Below are 16,054 nucleotides of genomic sequence, written 5' to 3' on the forward strand. Positions count from 1 at the left end.
CACAGTGTCTTTTATGTGTCTCATTGTATATTGATTTCTGTTTATTGCCTGTTGCTGTTTTATGTGTATTAGCCACAGGAGACACAATGAAGGCATTGAATTGAACACATATTATTGTTTGAAGCAGATCATTTTTAGATGTCTTAATGAATAAGTATAGGGGACCTTGAAGCAAACACGTTTAGTAAAGAGAATATAATCTTGTATTGCTGCTGATATTGTTGTTGTTGCTGTTGCTTTACACTCCAGTCCAACAGGTGGCGGTAATGCGCCTTTATTTTTTATCTAGTAGAAGAAGAGCAACCGGGAAGTGTGTTTAGGGAAGCAGTGACGGCTTCTTCTTCCCATCATCATCCATTCACAGCATTTCTGTCAACAAAGCCTGCATGTTATCACCTCACAGCGGACAGACGGAGCGATGTTGACGGCGCACTTTGGTTCATTGTGTCCGCTGAGGGATTGTTGATGCACCATGATCCCTGTGCCTCTGCTGGTGTGTGTGGTGGCAGTCTGGTGTGCAGTCTATCTCGCCGACACACTGCTGAGGGTGAATACTCATGCTCATTGTTTTTGGTCTTAAATAAGCCTGTAAGCAAACCCTACGTGAAAGAAAAGGCCATTTGTAGATGAGCTAGCTAACGTAGTGGATGCAACAGGACGTGCTATGTTGTCATTGAAGGGGTGTAACAGGTTTTTATTTATCACCTTGATAAAAAACCATCATTTAAGCAACTCAGGTACTATTCTGAGGTATTTGTACTGAACTTGAGTATTTCTTCTACTTTATTTTTCCACTCCATTAAATTGTAGAGCGAAATATTGTACTTTCTACCTCTGAATTTATTTGATAGCCTGTTCATATTCTGTCAGTCTTATTAATAAATGTTTGTTTCATCCTTAATGAAGCTTTCACTATCACTATCACTTCTTTGTGATACAGGAGCACATGTTATAGAATATGATGAATATAATAACCTTTTTGAAATGTTTTTTTTTCACAAACATTTTCAAAAATCAGTTCCACCAAATATAAAAAAATGATGCCTTTTATTTCCACTATGGGTCACAAAAATGAAAGGAAAAGTCTGGGTAAAAGAAATTGGTGTAGGGTGTTTTTACAGCTCTCAAAAGTGAAACAAAAAGAGGTAAAATTTGACTGTGAACAGTGTGTGTTAATGAGTTTTCAGGTGAAGATTTGACTCAATGGGTAATAACACAAGCTTTTAAACACATTGTTGAAATCAGCGTGTAGTGGGGGTCACATTTCAGATGTCTATGAGTTGTTAACAGCTCCACACAATAGTGTTTTTTCTCTCTAAACTATTCAAATGATTCAATATAGTGTAGAAAGTGCTAAAACTGAAAATGTGTGTATCAGAACTTTGTTTTTCATGTTTCCTCTTTCATTAATCATCTCATGACCCCTCAAATGTATCTGATGACCCTTTGGAGGGGCCCGACCTCTAGGTTGGGAACTTAGTTGGGAACAAATTACTAAATTAATTTAGAGAGTTAATTGCAAGCCTTTAAATGGCTTATTTTGTCTGAAGAACAGGCTTAAACCCAAAGATATTCAGTTTACTATCATGTATGACAAAGAAAAGCATAACACCTTCACATTTAAGAAGCCCAAACTTCTTGGCTTATTTGCTTCAGATTCAGAAATGACTAAATCGATTAATCAGTTATCTAAATCGTTGCCAATAAATTTTCTGTCAGTTGACTAATTGATTAATAGATTAATCTTTGCAGCTCTAATAAAGAAATATGTGTTAATTGTAAAAATAGATTTTCAGGCATTTAAAACTCTTTAATAATGTTGTTTTCTGCTGAGTTGGACATCACCCTTTTCCATAACCTTTCCCTCTTTTCTATTGACTCCTGCAGTCGTCGGCGACACACCGGATCAGCTACGAGTCATGGCTGGCGAGTCGGGGTCTCATGCTGTCTCCTTTCCACGTGAGATGGCAGACCACCATGTTCAACCGGCTGTTTGCATACTGCGCACGCATCAACCCCCGAGCCCTCTACCTGTGGTGAGTATCAAAATATTATCATTTAGGAATGAGTGCCCAGTATGGAAAACATTTCAAATGGTACTTAGTCAAATATAAATTCAAAACAAGTGGGCCAGTCTTCCTTTAATACTTTATGACTATTTGATCATCTTTTAGAGTAGAGTTTTGTGAAAAAAGCTTTTATATCTTTTAAGTTGTGGGTTTCTGTGGGTCCTTTCTCCATTTGTGTCCAAGCTTCAATTTTGCTTCAATACTATCTTTCCCAGGTTCAGCAGCGGTCTGGTGTTTGGGATAGTTGCCATGCTGGGGTCAGTGGTGCTGCTGGTGAAGACGCTGCAGCAGACGCTGGCTCAGATGACCACAGACAACCCTCGGATGGGTGGTCAGCAGACCCTGCAGGTGGTGGTATGTACACACAGTTACCTGCATTTATGAGCTTTTACATGTGATTCACAGAAGAGGAAATTTAGATGCATTAAACAGGTGCAGGATGAGTTTGCATAAAGACAGATCAGATATTCACTTAAAATGGAATTATGAACATTTTGCCATAGTTTTCAGTGTGTAGGGTCAGAGATTAACAGCAACTCACAGCAGAAATGCCCTTGGAAGTTCACACAAAGCCAGTTAAATCCAAATGAGGGTTATGAGGAGGGCTCTTATTTAGCATTTTCCCCCTGTTCACTTTTTATTCATTGAGGTGTCAAATAGCCGTGCATTAATGTGAGCTCTATCCCCAGTGGACCACTGCAGGTGATTCATGGGGAGCTATTAGGGGGCCATTTATAACTTGAGTATTCAGCCTGGAGCGCCAGAAAGTGCACCACACAGCCATCAGTGAAGGAAAACCACACAGAAACCACAGCTTCAGCAAAACATGAAACAATTAATATGGAAGAGGAGACAAAAAGGAGTGGAATGGAAGAATTAAATACAGCTTAGTCATGCAAATGAGCGTATATTTGCCAAATCTGCAGGGCAGATAAATTACCAAATCATATCATGAAAGTATAAAATCTCTGAAATGAGCAAAAATTTCTTCCTGAGAATGAAGGTGATTAAGGATGTTTGTTATTTTTCTGCATCAACATAGTTTCTTGTTTCTCCTCTTTAGATCCCAGGTGTCAATCTGCCAACCAGTCAGCTGGCGTACTTCTTCACTGCCCTGCTGCTCAGTGGAGTTATACATGAGCTGGGCCACGCTGTGGCAGCATTGAGGTAAAAAAACAAAACACACACATGTCAAAACACAATATGTTACCTTGTCAACGAGCAGGATGAAGTGCCTCTACAGTCCATTAAGACAGAAAAAAGGACAGAGGTGACTAATGTGAGTGCATGTAAATAAAGAGGGAGATTAAAGGCTGTTAGCTATTTTGTGACCTTTTTAGTTGACTATCGGGAGTAGCAACAGCAGGGAACGACTCTAAAGCTCATCATCCCTCATGTCTCTGTGTGTTTTGTCCTGAAGTTATTTTTCAAAACAGTCTAATTAATTAAAACAGATTAGCTAAAATACCACTACTAGTGCATAACAACTGCAGCTAATATTGCTAAAATGTAGCACAAACACAAACACTGTAGTTGATGTTTTTATTGTTTTTCTACTCAGACAAACGTCACAGTGGAGTCTGGGAAATAGAAAAAGAACGTTTTTTCATAGTTTTATCACAGTTTCTTAACGAGCAGCTTTTCATTATGATTTATTATTATATCCTGTGCGGTGACAGCTTACTCTGAGCTGTTTTTATAATATAGACAGGTAATTAGTCCATTCAGGTGACAGCTCCCATCCTCTACATGTACGTCCAGAGATTCAGATCCCATTAGCAGAAACTAACAGATACAAAAACTCTTTCATCCCCTCGGCCATCTCACAGAGCAACTCAGGGGCCCACATCCTTTATTATTTATATATTTATACTAAAACTGTTTGTTTTAAAGGGTTTTCATGTGTGTACTCTGCTTTCTTTTGCACTCTGATATTTTGTGTGTGTGTTAATATGCTTTGTGTTATTATCCTGAGTTATGCTGCTGCACAACTGATTGCTCCTTTGGGAATAAATAAAGTAATTAATTAATTGATTGATTGAAAACAGTCAATTATAATTATGCTAAAAACTGAACTAACACTGATTTGTCATTTGCTTTATTTAAACAGAGAACAAGGCTCATTAGCCACACACTCAAGTGTTATTCCAGATGTGTAAATAATAGTGCTGTCAAGATTAACTTATATTTTTGTTTGTTTTTTTAATTAATTTGAAATACTTGTTAAAAATGACACATTACTGTCTTTCAGAGGCTGTAGATGGTTTAGTTTTAAAGCTAGAGAGTAGATTGAGACTTGAGTCATAAACTGGTACTAACCAATGATTGCTTTTCAGGAAGGGGGTTAAATAACACTCGACTCTTTGTGTCTTTCGTGTATGAATCTCAATCTTTTCTTGTTTTTTTTCATATTTTCAAGGACTATTAAACTTTGAATTTAACTGGCACTTGAACACAGGACACATTTATTGTTGTTAATTATCATTCATGTTAGTGCCGTAAGAAATGATTGCCCTCTAAGCTGCTTTTAATGGTCTTGCTAGATTTGAATTTCATGTGACATTATAACATACAGGCTTGGGTTTTGTTATGAGTTCTGTTAGTACATATACTGTAAGCAATCTGCCTTACAAGTTAAAAGGATGCTACTAAACAATAGTATTTGAATTTAAATGCACTTATTTGTTGTTGATTGTACATTAATGCTGTGCCTTTACATTTTAATATCATTATTACAAGTTAAAATATTAAAAATAAAAAGGCGATTAATCACAGTGAATTGTGGGATTAATTCGTTGTTGTGGTTCCTTTTACAGCATCTAATATATTTTTAATGTCCCCTCAGGGAGCAGGTGCGTGTTAATGGCTTCGGTATGTTCATGTTTGTGGTGTATCCCGGTGCGTTTGTGGACCTCTTCACCACACATCTCAACCTTATATCACCCACTCAGCAACTCCGTATCTTCTGTGCTGGTAAGAGTTTCCATCCAGACTTCCTTATAGTAGCAGAGATGATAATCCTGATTACTTTTCCAGCTAATGTGATCACAGCTATTAATCACAATTATTATGAGCATTTTGTTAAATGCTCATTTCTGTTTTGCCAGTGAAGGTCACTCCAAAGTCTTCTATTTCTGAGCACCAGACAGCTGCTTCACATCAAATCATTTCAGTCTGCAATTAAGAAAATTCGATTTTAATTAATTGAATGGTTGAGATGGCGGTTAGTCACGCATGAATGTGACTGATGTCCCCTAGAGGACAAAGTAGGTAGTCGACGGGAGCCAGTTAATGGTTGATTACTTCCAGTGCGGTCTGTAAAAGCAAATTGCTGCAATGTCGGATTAAAAAAAACGCTTTCAAATAGGCAGATTGACCAAGCAGCAGAAAAAAATGTCCACATCATATAAAAACCCATGAGGACCAGTATTGTAAAAGCTCATCAATTTGGTAAAAATACCTGTGCTGTGTTTTTGTGATAGTCTCTAGAAGTGGAAAAGAAATGAATGAAAAACTTGAAGGTTTAATTAGGGTACAATCTGAAAAATCAGATTAAGGGGCAAAAAATACACTGTGGAAAGTGAATGTCTTACCTTTAAGGGTAAACAGTTTGTTCATTATATATTGTGCATATTGTAAACATATATTTAGTTAATTGTCAGCACACTGAAAGCAGGGGAATTTGTGAAGATGTTGGCATGCCAGTCAGCTGTCGAAAAGTCTGAGCAAAACATTTAATGATCCCCTCCAGTCATTTTTAAAAATGTATATAAAACACTCTACTTTGAATAATCATTTGTCTAAAATGTTTTTCCACAACAAAAGTTAATTATGCTGTTGAAATTCTTAAATCTGCTATTTCTACCTCATTAAAAAAAAATCCGTAATCTTTAAATATGTAAATATTATTAATTTCAAAAGTTAAACTGCTGGGCACAAGCTGTCTCCAACTTCACTCATCCTCTGTGTATTTTCCACTGGAGGCTTCAAGTTTCCGCGTCACACTTATGTGAGTTCAATATTGTGCCACAATTGGTTTAAATGAATTGTGACGTCACGTATCATGCTCGTAGGCCCGTGCCTTAAACTCAGATGTTCAATGATCCCAGAGAAACTTTCCACTTTCAGTAGATGGATATGAAAACAGCCTTCTAGTGTCAATCTCTGCACATACATCACATCTGCACAGTGAAACTAAAACATCTTCAAATTGAAGTAACAATTAGCAAAAACATGCATTTTTGAGGTACTTTAAAGGTGGTGCATGTTAGATTTAGTGTCATCTAGTAGAACACAACTCAGGAGAAATGGAATATATAATTCATAAGTATGTTTTATTTAGTATATCTGAGAATAAGAGCCGTTGTGTTTTCTTTAACCTAGGATGAGTCCTTCATATCAACATAGGCCGTAGCTTCTTCTACACTCTTTGAATGGGAGTTTGTTTCAATCTGCAGCCTTACTGCTAGATGTTATTAAATCCTACACACAAATCCCCCCCCCCCCCCCCGGCAGTTAGAAGCCTTTAGAGGGCAGTGAAGAGCTGCTATGAAAAGCATCCGTATCTTTAGTTAGAGGCTGTTTCCTCCAGGCTTTACCTCTCCTTAATGTGACAAGAAAATAACTCAGATGGTGACTGCAGGCATAAAACTGAGACATCCTATCTAGTCATATGACAAACGAGACAGAGAGAGAGAGGGAGAGAGAGGGAGGGAGGGATGGACTGAGAGAGGCAGAGACAGACAGAGATGCTGTTCCCATGGGGGAGCGGTGACATAACAGCATGCTGTGTTTATTTATCAGTCTCTGTCTCTGTCCTCCTCTCTCCACAGCGGAGATCGCTCCATAAGCAGGGGGCTTCTCTCACATAACATGTTTATTATTTCTTCCTGTAGAGATGGGTGACGCAACTTTAATAGTTTGTTTACTTTATAAAGTAAATATCACACAGATATATGACCTTTTCAGCTTTATGTTGCCTATAGGGCTAAAATTAAAATTCCTTCAAAGGGGACCTATGATGCTCCATAATTATTCCAGAGCTCCATGAGAGTAGTTTTGCATGATTCATAGTTCAAAAAGCTCCTTATTTATATTACAGTGGCTCTTTATGCAGCCTCTCACTTCAGCCTCCATCTCTTAACAGGCAATCTTAGCTTGTGTCTCTTTAAGGCCCCCCCGTCCTGCTGAGCCCACTCTGTTCTGATTGGCCAGCTTTTCAGAAGACTGCTGACGGGAAGCCTTATCAGAGTTGTGTGATGCAAAGAGTTCTACTGTACTTTACTGTTTCATATTCAAAGCTTTTTAAATGACTAAATAACAGGAGACTGTTATTGTGAAAACCACAGAAAAACCGTCGAAGCAGCAACTTACGGAGATATTTGGGACTTTTTGTTCTAGTACAAACAGATGTTGATGCTTGATGAAGAGTTGCAGATAACCAGCATATCTCTGCTGTGTAATGGAGTCATGGCTCGGTGTGACCCAGACTAATGGAAAAATGTCATGATGTTGGCAGAGTAGAGCAGTGAACTGGTGCGCTGTGTGTGGTTTTAATGACCATATAAAGAATCCGTCACATGCTGACATCACCTCGGGCTGAAAGTAGAAAAAAAGCGTGTAAACCAAACCTTCAGAGCAGTGTGTAGCAGCTGATTTGTGCTCACAGGAATTAATTCTACATACATTTACCTTCATTATTTGACACGTTGACCACATTTAACATGAACATCTGACATTGTAACATGTTATAAATAGCTGAAAATAAGGAAAAGAATAGTAGAATATGTCCCCTTAAAATCATTCAGTGAGTTATTTCACTATAATTTAGATGTTGTGACCAGCAGCGCCTGTTTTTTTAGACTAAAAAAATTACACACTAGAACTAAAAGTGTTGCCTTGACTTCAGCAGGCGATATGAACTTCCCCTCATGGTTTTGGGAGAGTGACTGTGTCATCTTGTATAATTGAGATGGTATATACAGTTATTTTTAGTGAGCAGTGGTTGCTGTTTTTTCCACGACATCCTACAGTCCAGATATGTGGAGAACATAAAAACCAGTTGTTACAACAGAGCACATGGACTGTTTTGCTTTTGGAGTAGTAACTTTACCGTAATTATTTCACTGTTTAAAGTAGAAATAGAAGACAAGTTAGAAATGTCAAACAAACAATTGAATTAACTAAATGAAAAATGTGAACATTTTAAAGACAGTTTTTTTATTTTCTCTCTACAGGAGTGTGGCACAACTTTGTCCTGTGTGTGGCAGCATTAGCTATCCTCTTCCTGTTGCCTCTCTTTTTGTTTCCAATGTACTCCACCGGTGCCGGGGCGCTGGTCACTGAAGTTGTGCAGGTCAGTATAGTGGGTCAACCTTTGATTTTACTACTGTACTCTCTAGTCATTTTGGAGGTCCATACTTAAAGGATTATACTGCAGATTTTCTATATTTCTCTCATTGTCAACAAATCTCATGTGCAAAGCCACCAACAGTGACTAGATCTACTAAATGTACTTAGTTTTGTGTGCGTATCTATATCTTATTCCTCTGTGCCAAAAACAACTAAAAACATGTTCCTTCACTGCAAAGATTTTTGGGTATGTTAGTTTGTTTAGTAACTGGTCCAAAGATGAATAACATCGATCACATTTTCACTCCCTGAACAATATTTCCTTAAAAGGCAGGCAGCACTGAGCATGTGAGGGAATGTTGTTCTGTTTATAGAGCTTCACTAGCTTCTTGTGCTACATATCACAACATCTTGACTCTGTACTTGTTGTTGGTTTGGCTCTGCACACAAGATTTGTTGACAATAAGAAAACATGGAAAATCACCGGAATCATCCTTTAATGCGTTGCATATTTTTTGATATCAAAATGTAATTTTCAGCTCCGGTGTGAGTATTGCGTACCTCTTGTCTGCTTCACTATTTTCTCATGTTTTTCCCCCACTGTTGCAGTAATAAATGTGTGTATTTTCTAGCCTAGATCTGGGCTAGGTTTAGAAGTCATTAATGTGTATTTAAATCTTCATCAAGCCTGTTGCTCAAGGACTCTTTGGCAGCAGTTGGCAAAGGGCTTTTTTAACATTTTGACATGTGCGTGTGGGTCGAACCAGGGCTCTGCTGCTGACGGTCCCAGGGGCCTATCAGTCGGGGACATAGTGACGGCCCTGGAGGACTGTCCAGTCAGAGGAGTGGAGGAATGGAGCAGCTGCCTGTTTCACCTCTCCCACACCCCACAAACTGGATACTGTGTCCCCACTGCCAGCTTACAGCCCAGCTGGGCTCATGGGCGAGGTGGGTGTACTGTTTGTACAAGACATAGATAGATACAGGAGTCTGTAGTGTATATACAGTATAGACTATGTCAAAGTTCAAATAGATATATATTGGTTCAGGAGTTTACAAATAAAAGGAGTAAAGGGACAATTAGCCAATGTATTATTTCCATCTTTATTATTATTTTAATATATAATAATGATTTTTGAATTAAAATGCAAAAATAATGTTAAATAGGGTTATTTTGTCATTCCACTCACTTTTAAGAAAATCTTGCAGTACACTTTCTCTGCATATTAACAGTATATAATCAGCTAAGTCAGTCTGTGTGAGTTCTTGTAAGTTCCTGTGATTCTTGAGTTCATATCAAAAGTCGGCAGAATAATCTCAGTAATGTAATAAAGTGTGAGATTATCTGTTCTTCTCTAATCATCTTCTGTGAGTGTATTTACCTTCTGTGAGTAAAAAAAAAGAAATCATCAGTGACATTTATCTTTTCCTGTGTGAGTTTTGTTCTCCAGTCTGACGCAAATCTAATCAATCCGCTTCTCTCTCCTCTCCATCTATCTTCTTTTTTGTCTCTCTCTCTCTTTGTGTAGCTTTCAAGCGATTGGATGGAACGATGGACTGCTGCAGCAACAACAGCCTGACAGACCTCTGCTTCTCTTACGTCAAGCCGCAAAGCAGGAACAACAGAGAGAGAGAGGTGACACACACAGATACACACACACACGCACACACACACACACACACACAGACTGGGGCTTTTTTGTGACTCATTTATCATATGAGCAAGTTTCCAACACATTTAGACAAAAGCATATTTATATTACTTCCTTTATTCAAGTGTGGTTCTTTTTATTCCCATTTTGTTCCACTTTGTTTGCAACTACATGAATTTAATGCACAGAAAAGTGCTGCCAATAAAAAGCCAATTTGGAGTGCTGTCTTAGTCATTTTCATAATTCACAGAAAAGAACATTTACGAAGACAAATTCAACTTTCCCCTATACAATGTAGAATAAAGTAAAACAAATGACCTTCCATTACTTGACTGATTGATTTATGCTTTCCTGTATGTTGGCTGCCAAAAATTCCACATTTACTGTTGCAGTGTTGCGAATGTGCTTTAAATCAGGTCAGGGTCATTGAAAAAGACAGGCAATGACAAAGATGATAACCAGTCATAAAGGAACACGATAATAAGTGAGATTTAGTGCGACATAAAAAAAATGGACTATCATGAATGTAGATATGTAAAAAAGAAAACAAGATAGGAGACATTAAGTACAAAAAAACAAAAAAAAAACAAGAAAGCCTGAAGCAGGAAAAGTTGAATAATGATATTAATGATACAATTATAATAGCTTTATTTATATAGTACTTTTCAAAACAAGACAATAATAAAATACAATGAAAGATACCAGGACAAAAAAAGGAAGTCTAAAATAGTGGGTTAGCTTCCCTGAGCTTTTCCGGCAAGTCCTTCCAAGAATGAGAGGCTCGAACTGAAAAGGCGCGGCCAGGAATGAACTACCACAGGATCTCAGGTTGCATCCAGGCTCGTGGGAGGTCAGGTCAACTATATATTATGGAGCTAACCACCTACGAGCCTTTAAAAGCGATCATTAAAGTTTTAAAATCCACTTTTAAAACAGACTGGGGGCCAACGATGTGATTTTAAAACCGCAGTGATGTGTTTCTTTCTGTTGGACCGTGGTTACGAGTCTCGCAGCAACATTTTGAAACAACTGAAGTTTATTTAGGTTTCTGTTGTGTGAAGCTTGAGAGGAGTGCAATACAGTAATCTAACTGGGATGAAATGAATGCATGAATCACTGTTTCTAAGTTCTTGGGAGATAAAAATAACCTGATTTCTAAAAATTCTCAGTTGGAAAAAAAACATGATCAGACCACAGAAATATGCTGTTTGAAGTTGACATGGTTATCAAACTTAATACTTTAATAAGTGAAAAGAAAATCTAGACATAAATTTACTATTTAATCTCCTGCTGAACTGATTTGTTACATTTAAATTCTTTGTGTAACCCTGTGGCTGCAGTACGCCTGTATGCCGGTGCGTAAGATGGTGACGGGGACTCGAGCGTGTCACACCGACAGCGAGTGCGCCGCACACTCCAACACCGCCAGCGTTTGTGTCACTCCCTCTCTGGAGAACCAGACTCGCTTCATCCGTGTCACACACCCCCCGAACACACACATGCTGTTTGTGGGGTATCCGCCGCACCTGCAGTATTCTGGTAAGTGTAAATATATGGTAACAGATTATTGAACTGCACTGCTGTGTTGAAAATGTACAATCAGTTTAACAATAAATCAAAATGAACTGTGAAATAAAATGGGCAAAGTTGCAACTTCTTCTAAAAGTCCCACGCTTGAAGGAGGCATGAGCATTTACATCTGTTATATTCACATAATTGCTGTTTACAGTCTTGAGTGTTGAGCTGACACCCAATTTTTAAATGATAAACAGTGAGTGAGCAGGAAGAGGCTTATTGTGTTGTTTGCTGACAGTTACATGAAGTGTTGAGTGGATTAAAACGGTGTGCGGTAAAGGCCTCTTGTGTTTTGTCTTTCCCAGTGAGTATCACAAACTTTGTCCCCCGCTTTGGTTTCCTTCACCTGGATCTGCCCGTCTTCTTGGAGACCTTCTGCAAGTATCCTTTCATGTTTAAAGGATTCAGCCTCAGTTGTGATGATGGATGATGAGGAGAGGTGGCTTTCAAAAAGGGAACGCCACTCTTCATCTTCATCAAAGTCACTCAACGTTACATTTTAAGGGAGAAAAGGATAATATCTTCTGAATGCAGTTCAGTTCAAAATGGATATAAAAGATTTCACACATTTGTTGAATAGGTGATTCTGAAGGGTCTTTGAACACTTTCTAAGCTCTGCTATTTCTGAATGTCAGACTCCTGTTTCCCATCTTATCATTTTGTTTCAGTCAAGAAGCCGGATGCACTTCACAAGTCTGATGATGGCTCATCAGAGCCTGAATGGCTGAATGTAACCCTTAATTACTAGCTGTGGACATTTCTGATTGCAGCCATTCTGCAGCACTTAATACACATTTTGAACCATTTTTCTGTCAGTTCCAGTCACTGTTTAGATATGTTGGCACCTATTCTTATTTATCAACATAGCAAGGCACATGCATTGACTGGAGCTCAGTGTAAGGGTTATATTTAGGTTACTAGTGATGGTGGTTAAGGTGATGAGGTCAGTTTAAACATGTTACAACAATATGTACTAAAAAATACCACACTGAGGTACATGTCAGTAGCAAAGGGTGTAATATAGCAAAACAAAGGGATGCATTATGTCAAGTACACTCTGTGTATATCAGCATAGTTAGCAATTATAATGAGAGACAACATATTATTGAGAGAGAATATGCAGCACTGCAGCTAGAGTCTGTGGTGTAAATACATGAAGGCTTTAAAGGATTACAACATGCAACAAGTACAACAAGTTTTATGGGAGGTTGTTTTTGAGTTATATGGCACATTAAGGTACAATTGATTTAGTTACAATTCCCTACATGAACGCTCTGATGAGCAAAATCTTTATCTCTTAGTTCACTGATGATGTCATGACAGTCAGCGCACTTAAGAGCTGACTTTGTAATCGGTGTGCAAGCATCACAATGTTCCATGTTTGCCTGGTATTTGATTTTCTGCAGCACTTCATGCTGGCTCTTTTTATTGAAATCTGTTGATTGATGGGTGAGGAGCAGCCACTCCTCCATCTGCTGCACAGTGATATTTAGTTGTACACAATCTCTCAATTCATAACCAAAGTCATTGTCTATCTTAAAGAGTGTGTGGGACTTCATAGCTCTAAATGAGCTGCTATTTCATATTGTTTTTCATTGTTTGCTTTTGTTATTTTTACTACTTGGCAAAAACGTATCAAATCAATTCTAATTTAATAGTCATTTTCTTTTAAGATATTGCTAGTTGCCTCCTGTGACTCAGCAACATTTATTTGAGGGTCAGAAGGAGGCCAAACTTCTAAAATGTGTGTGTGTGTGTGTGTGTGTGAATGATGAATAATCTATCCTTATTGTCCTAAGCCCTGCTGTCTCTCAGATATGTGGTTTCTCTCTCCGGTGCTTTAGCGGTAGTCAACTCCGTACCGTGCTTTGCTCTCGACGGTCAATGGATGCTCAACGCCTTGCTGGAGGCCACGCTGGTTACTGTGGTAACGGACCGCCAAAAGCGTGAGCTGATTGGTTTCTTCCTGCTGCTGGCGGGCAGCGCCTTGCTGGCAGTCAACGTGGCACTGGGCCTGTGGATGGTCACGGCGCGGTAGCCACAGCGGTTAGCTAAAGTAAACGGATGGAAAAAAACCCCCCATGTGGACTCAGAGTTGTTCTCGCAGGATGTGTTTGAGACGTGTGGACCATGAAACTGTGAACATACTGGGAGCTGACTGCATTTCCCAACAGTGCTGCCCAATTTCTGGGGACAGTTGAGCAGAACATTAATCTGTTTTAAAGCCATTTCTGGACCACAAGGAAAAACAATAAACAACTGACTTCTTTCTTCTTAATTCCGCCATATACACAAAAGCACATATATACCAATAAAAATGCACTTGCTATTATAAGCACTGTCACATGTGACTGTTTACAAAGACTGCACAATCTTTCCAAATTCGAATGGTAAAATGTGTTTAAAGTTTGAGGAAAAACTTCCAAGACGCCATATTGTCTGGCTTCATTGTGACGCAGAGAAATTATTCATAACTCGAGAGGATTATCGGAAGCATCTGTGGGAATGGGGGAAGGGACTTTAAAAAGCTTTTATTTTTATTTTTGAATGCATGGCAATACCTCGATCATCTTCTCCATATCACTGTTGGAAAAAAAAACCAACCCAAAACATTACTACCTAATATTCATGTGACAGCTGCCTCCTCAAAAGTAAATATATGAATTAGTTTGTCAAACAGACTCCTAGGGCTGGGTATCAATACTGAAGACTGAATTAACCCTCGTGTCAAGTAGTATCGAAACTTCTCCAACCTGCATTCGATCCTTTTTGTACTCCAGATCTAGAGACGTGATTGACCCACTAACATCGAAGCTACAACCCATAGAGTCTGTGATGATAACGCTTCATTGTACAGTTATTTAATAAATATTTCAACAATTTGAACACTGCCATAATGTCTTTGTGTAAAAATCATTGGGATGGGGAGGAGTGGCAGATTTATACTCAACTGAATTCTACCATTCACATGATGGGTAACGAATGAATTATGAAAAAAAATATATAAAATGATGTATGCTATTGGTATTAGTTTCTGGTATTGGTAGTGGTACAGCAATTTAAAAAGAAATCAATACCCAGCTCTATAGACACCTATTCATTTCAACTGTTTAAAATGTTGGCAGCCAAATTAGAAACAGGTTTGTTCAAGTTCAAAGTGTCTTTCTCTTCCTCGGGCATTATAGTGAGAAATGTACTTTCTCGGTGCTCATGTTGTAAAATTTGATTTGTCAAACTTGGATAAATAACTGAATAAAAGACTGATTTTATTTAAGTGCTTTCAAGCAGTTTAATAAGTTTCCTGTGTTTTTTTTTTTTGTTTTGTTTTTATCCATTGGACTATGGATCAGGATGGATCTGTTGGTCAAATGTGAGAGTTTAAAAGATGCTGTGAGTGTAGATGAGAATATGTAGAGGATGCTGCATGTTAGTGCTGTTGTGTGGTGTTAAAACATTAATATGCATATTGTAGGAAATAAAAGGTCAGTTTTCCATCTATTGATTCATGTTTGTATCTGCTGTTCTGCCTGTGGTCACGGTAGATTGGCGTTTATCCAAGAATCCATTGGGCAGTGTTCACCCTGAATGGGTCACTAAAATGAAGAGATCACTATTGACAAATACCAAAAAAAAATCACTTTCCCGTTTCCTAGAATGAGAAAGTGTGTCCAAACTTTCGACACATGCACGCCTTTTACTCTAGAGTTCCAGTTGTTTTTTGGACTTTATTAGGCAACTTTGTATTCAAATGGTCAGTAGGTCATGTTGACAGTCTGAGATTGTGGTAACTAAAGGCAACACTCTGTGAGGAAAGTTTCCTATAAATATTGGATTACATTCAGCTTTATTGTCATGGTTCATTCATCAGAGCAAAAATGTAGTTTAATATGCAACAAAAAAGCGAAAAAAGTAGCAAAGTGCATGTAAATTATGATTAAGATGAATTAGTGTACACAATAGAGTGATTATAATATGTACTTTATCAATGATTAGCTAATATGTTAGTGGTATGAGAAGCAATTGTACAGTTTAATACAGATCAGAAGTCAATACAAAATGGCTTGGAATGAAAACTTCCTAATTCAGTTATTTAATCCAACTTTCCTTTTGTTCACTATGCAATTAAGGCATTTATATTGAATGCACATTTAAGGTGGAATAAGGTTAGAACAATACTCTGTTTCTTTTTACATTTTCTAGTATTTAGTTCATACATTCAAGGGTCTTAAAAACTGTAACACATGTCTCTGAAACATGTAGGTATGTTCATATCGGGGGATTGCAGACCCACTTTTTAAATTTCATACTCAACATGTCCCCGGCACACTGGCACATCGTCTTCCTCAGACACTAAAAACAAAAACTCAGACTTCATTTTTAGTAAGTGCTCCAGACCACAGTGTTTCA

General features: G+C 38.1%; 1 protein-coding gene across 1 annotated transcript; it reads left to right on the top strand.

Annotated features, from left to right (window-relative positions):
- The first annotated feature begins 311 nt into the window (after positions 1–311).
- mbtps2 (membrane-bound transcription factor peptidase, site 2) lies at positions 312–14,943 on the top strand. Its single transcript, XM_053342245.1, has 11 exons — positions 312–547; positions 1,888–2,036; positions 2,285–2,423; positions 3,133–3,236; positions 4,915–5,042; positions 8,306–8,424; positions 9,188–9,368; positions 9,950–10,056; positions 11,413–11,611; positions 11,953–12,028; positions 13,463–14,943. The coding sequence occupies exons 1-11, from the start codon at positions 473–475 to the stop codon at positions 13,683–13,685; spliced, it is 1,500 nt and encodes a 499-aa protein (XP_053198220.1). The 5' UTR covers positions 312–472; the 3' UTR covers positions 13,686–14,943.
- Positions 14,944–16,054: the final 1,111 nt, after the last annotated feature.

This window comes from Scomber japonicus, chromosome 21 (genome assembly GCF_027409825.1).
Source record: "Scomber japonicus isolate fScoJap1 chromosome 21, fScoJap1.pri, whole genome shotgun sequence".
Classification (NCBI taxonomy): Eukaryota; Metazoa; Chordata; class Actinopteri; order Scombriformes; family Scombridae; genus Scomber; species Scomber japonicus.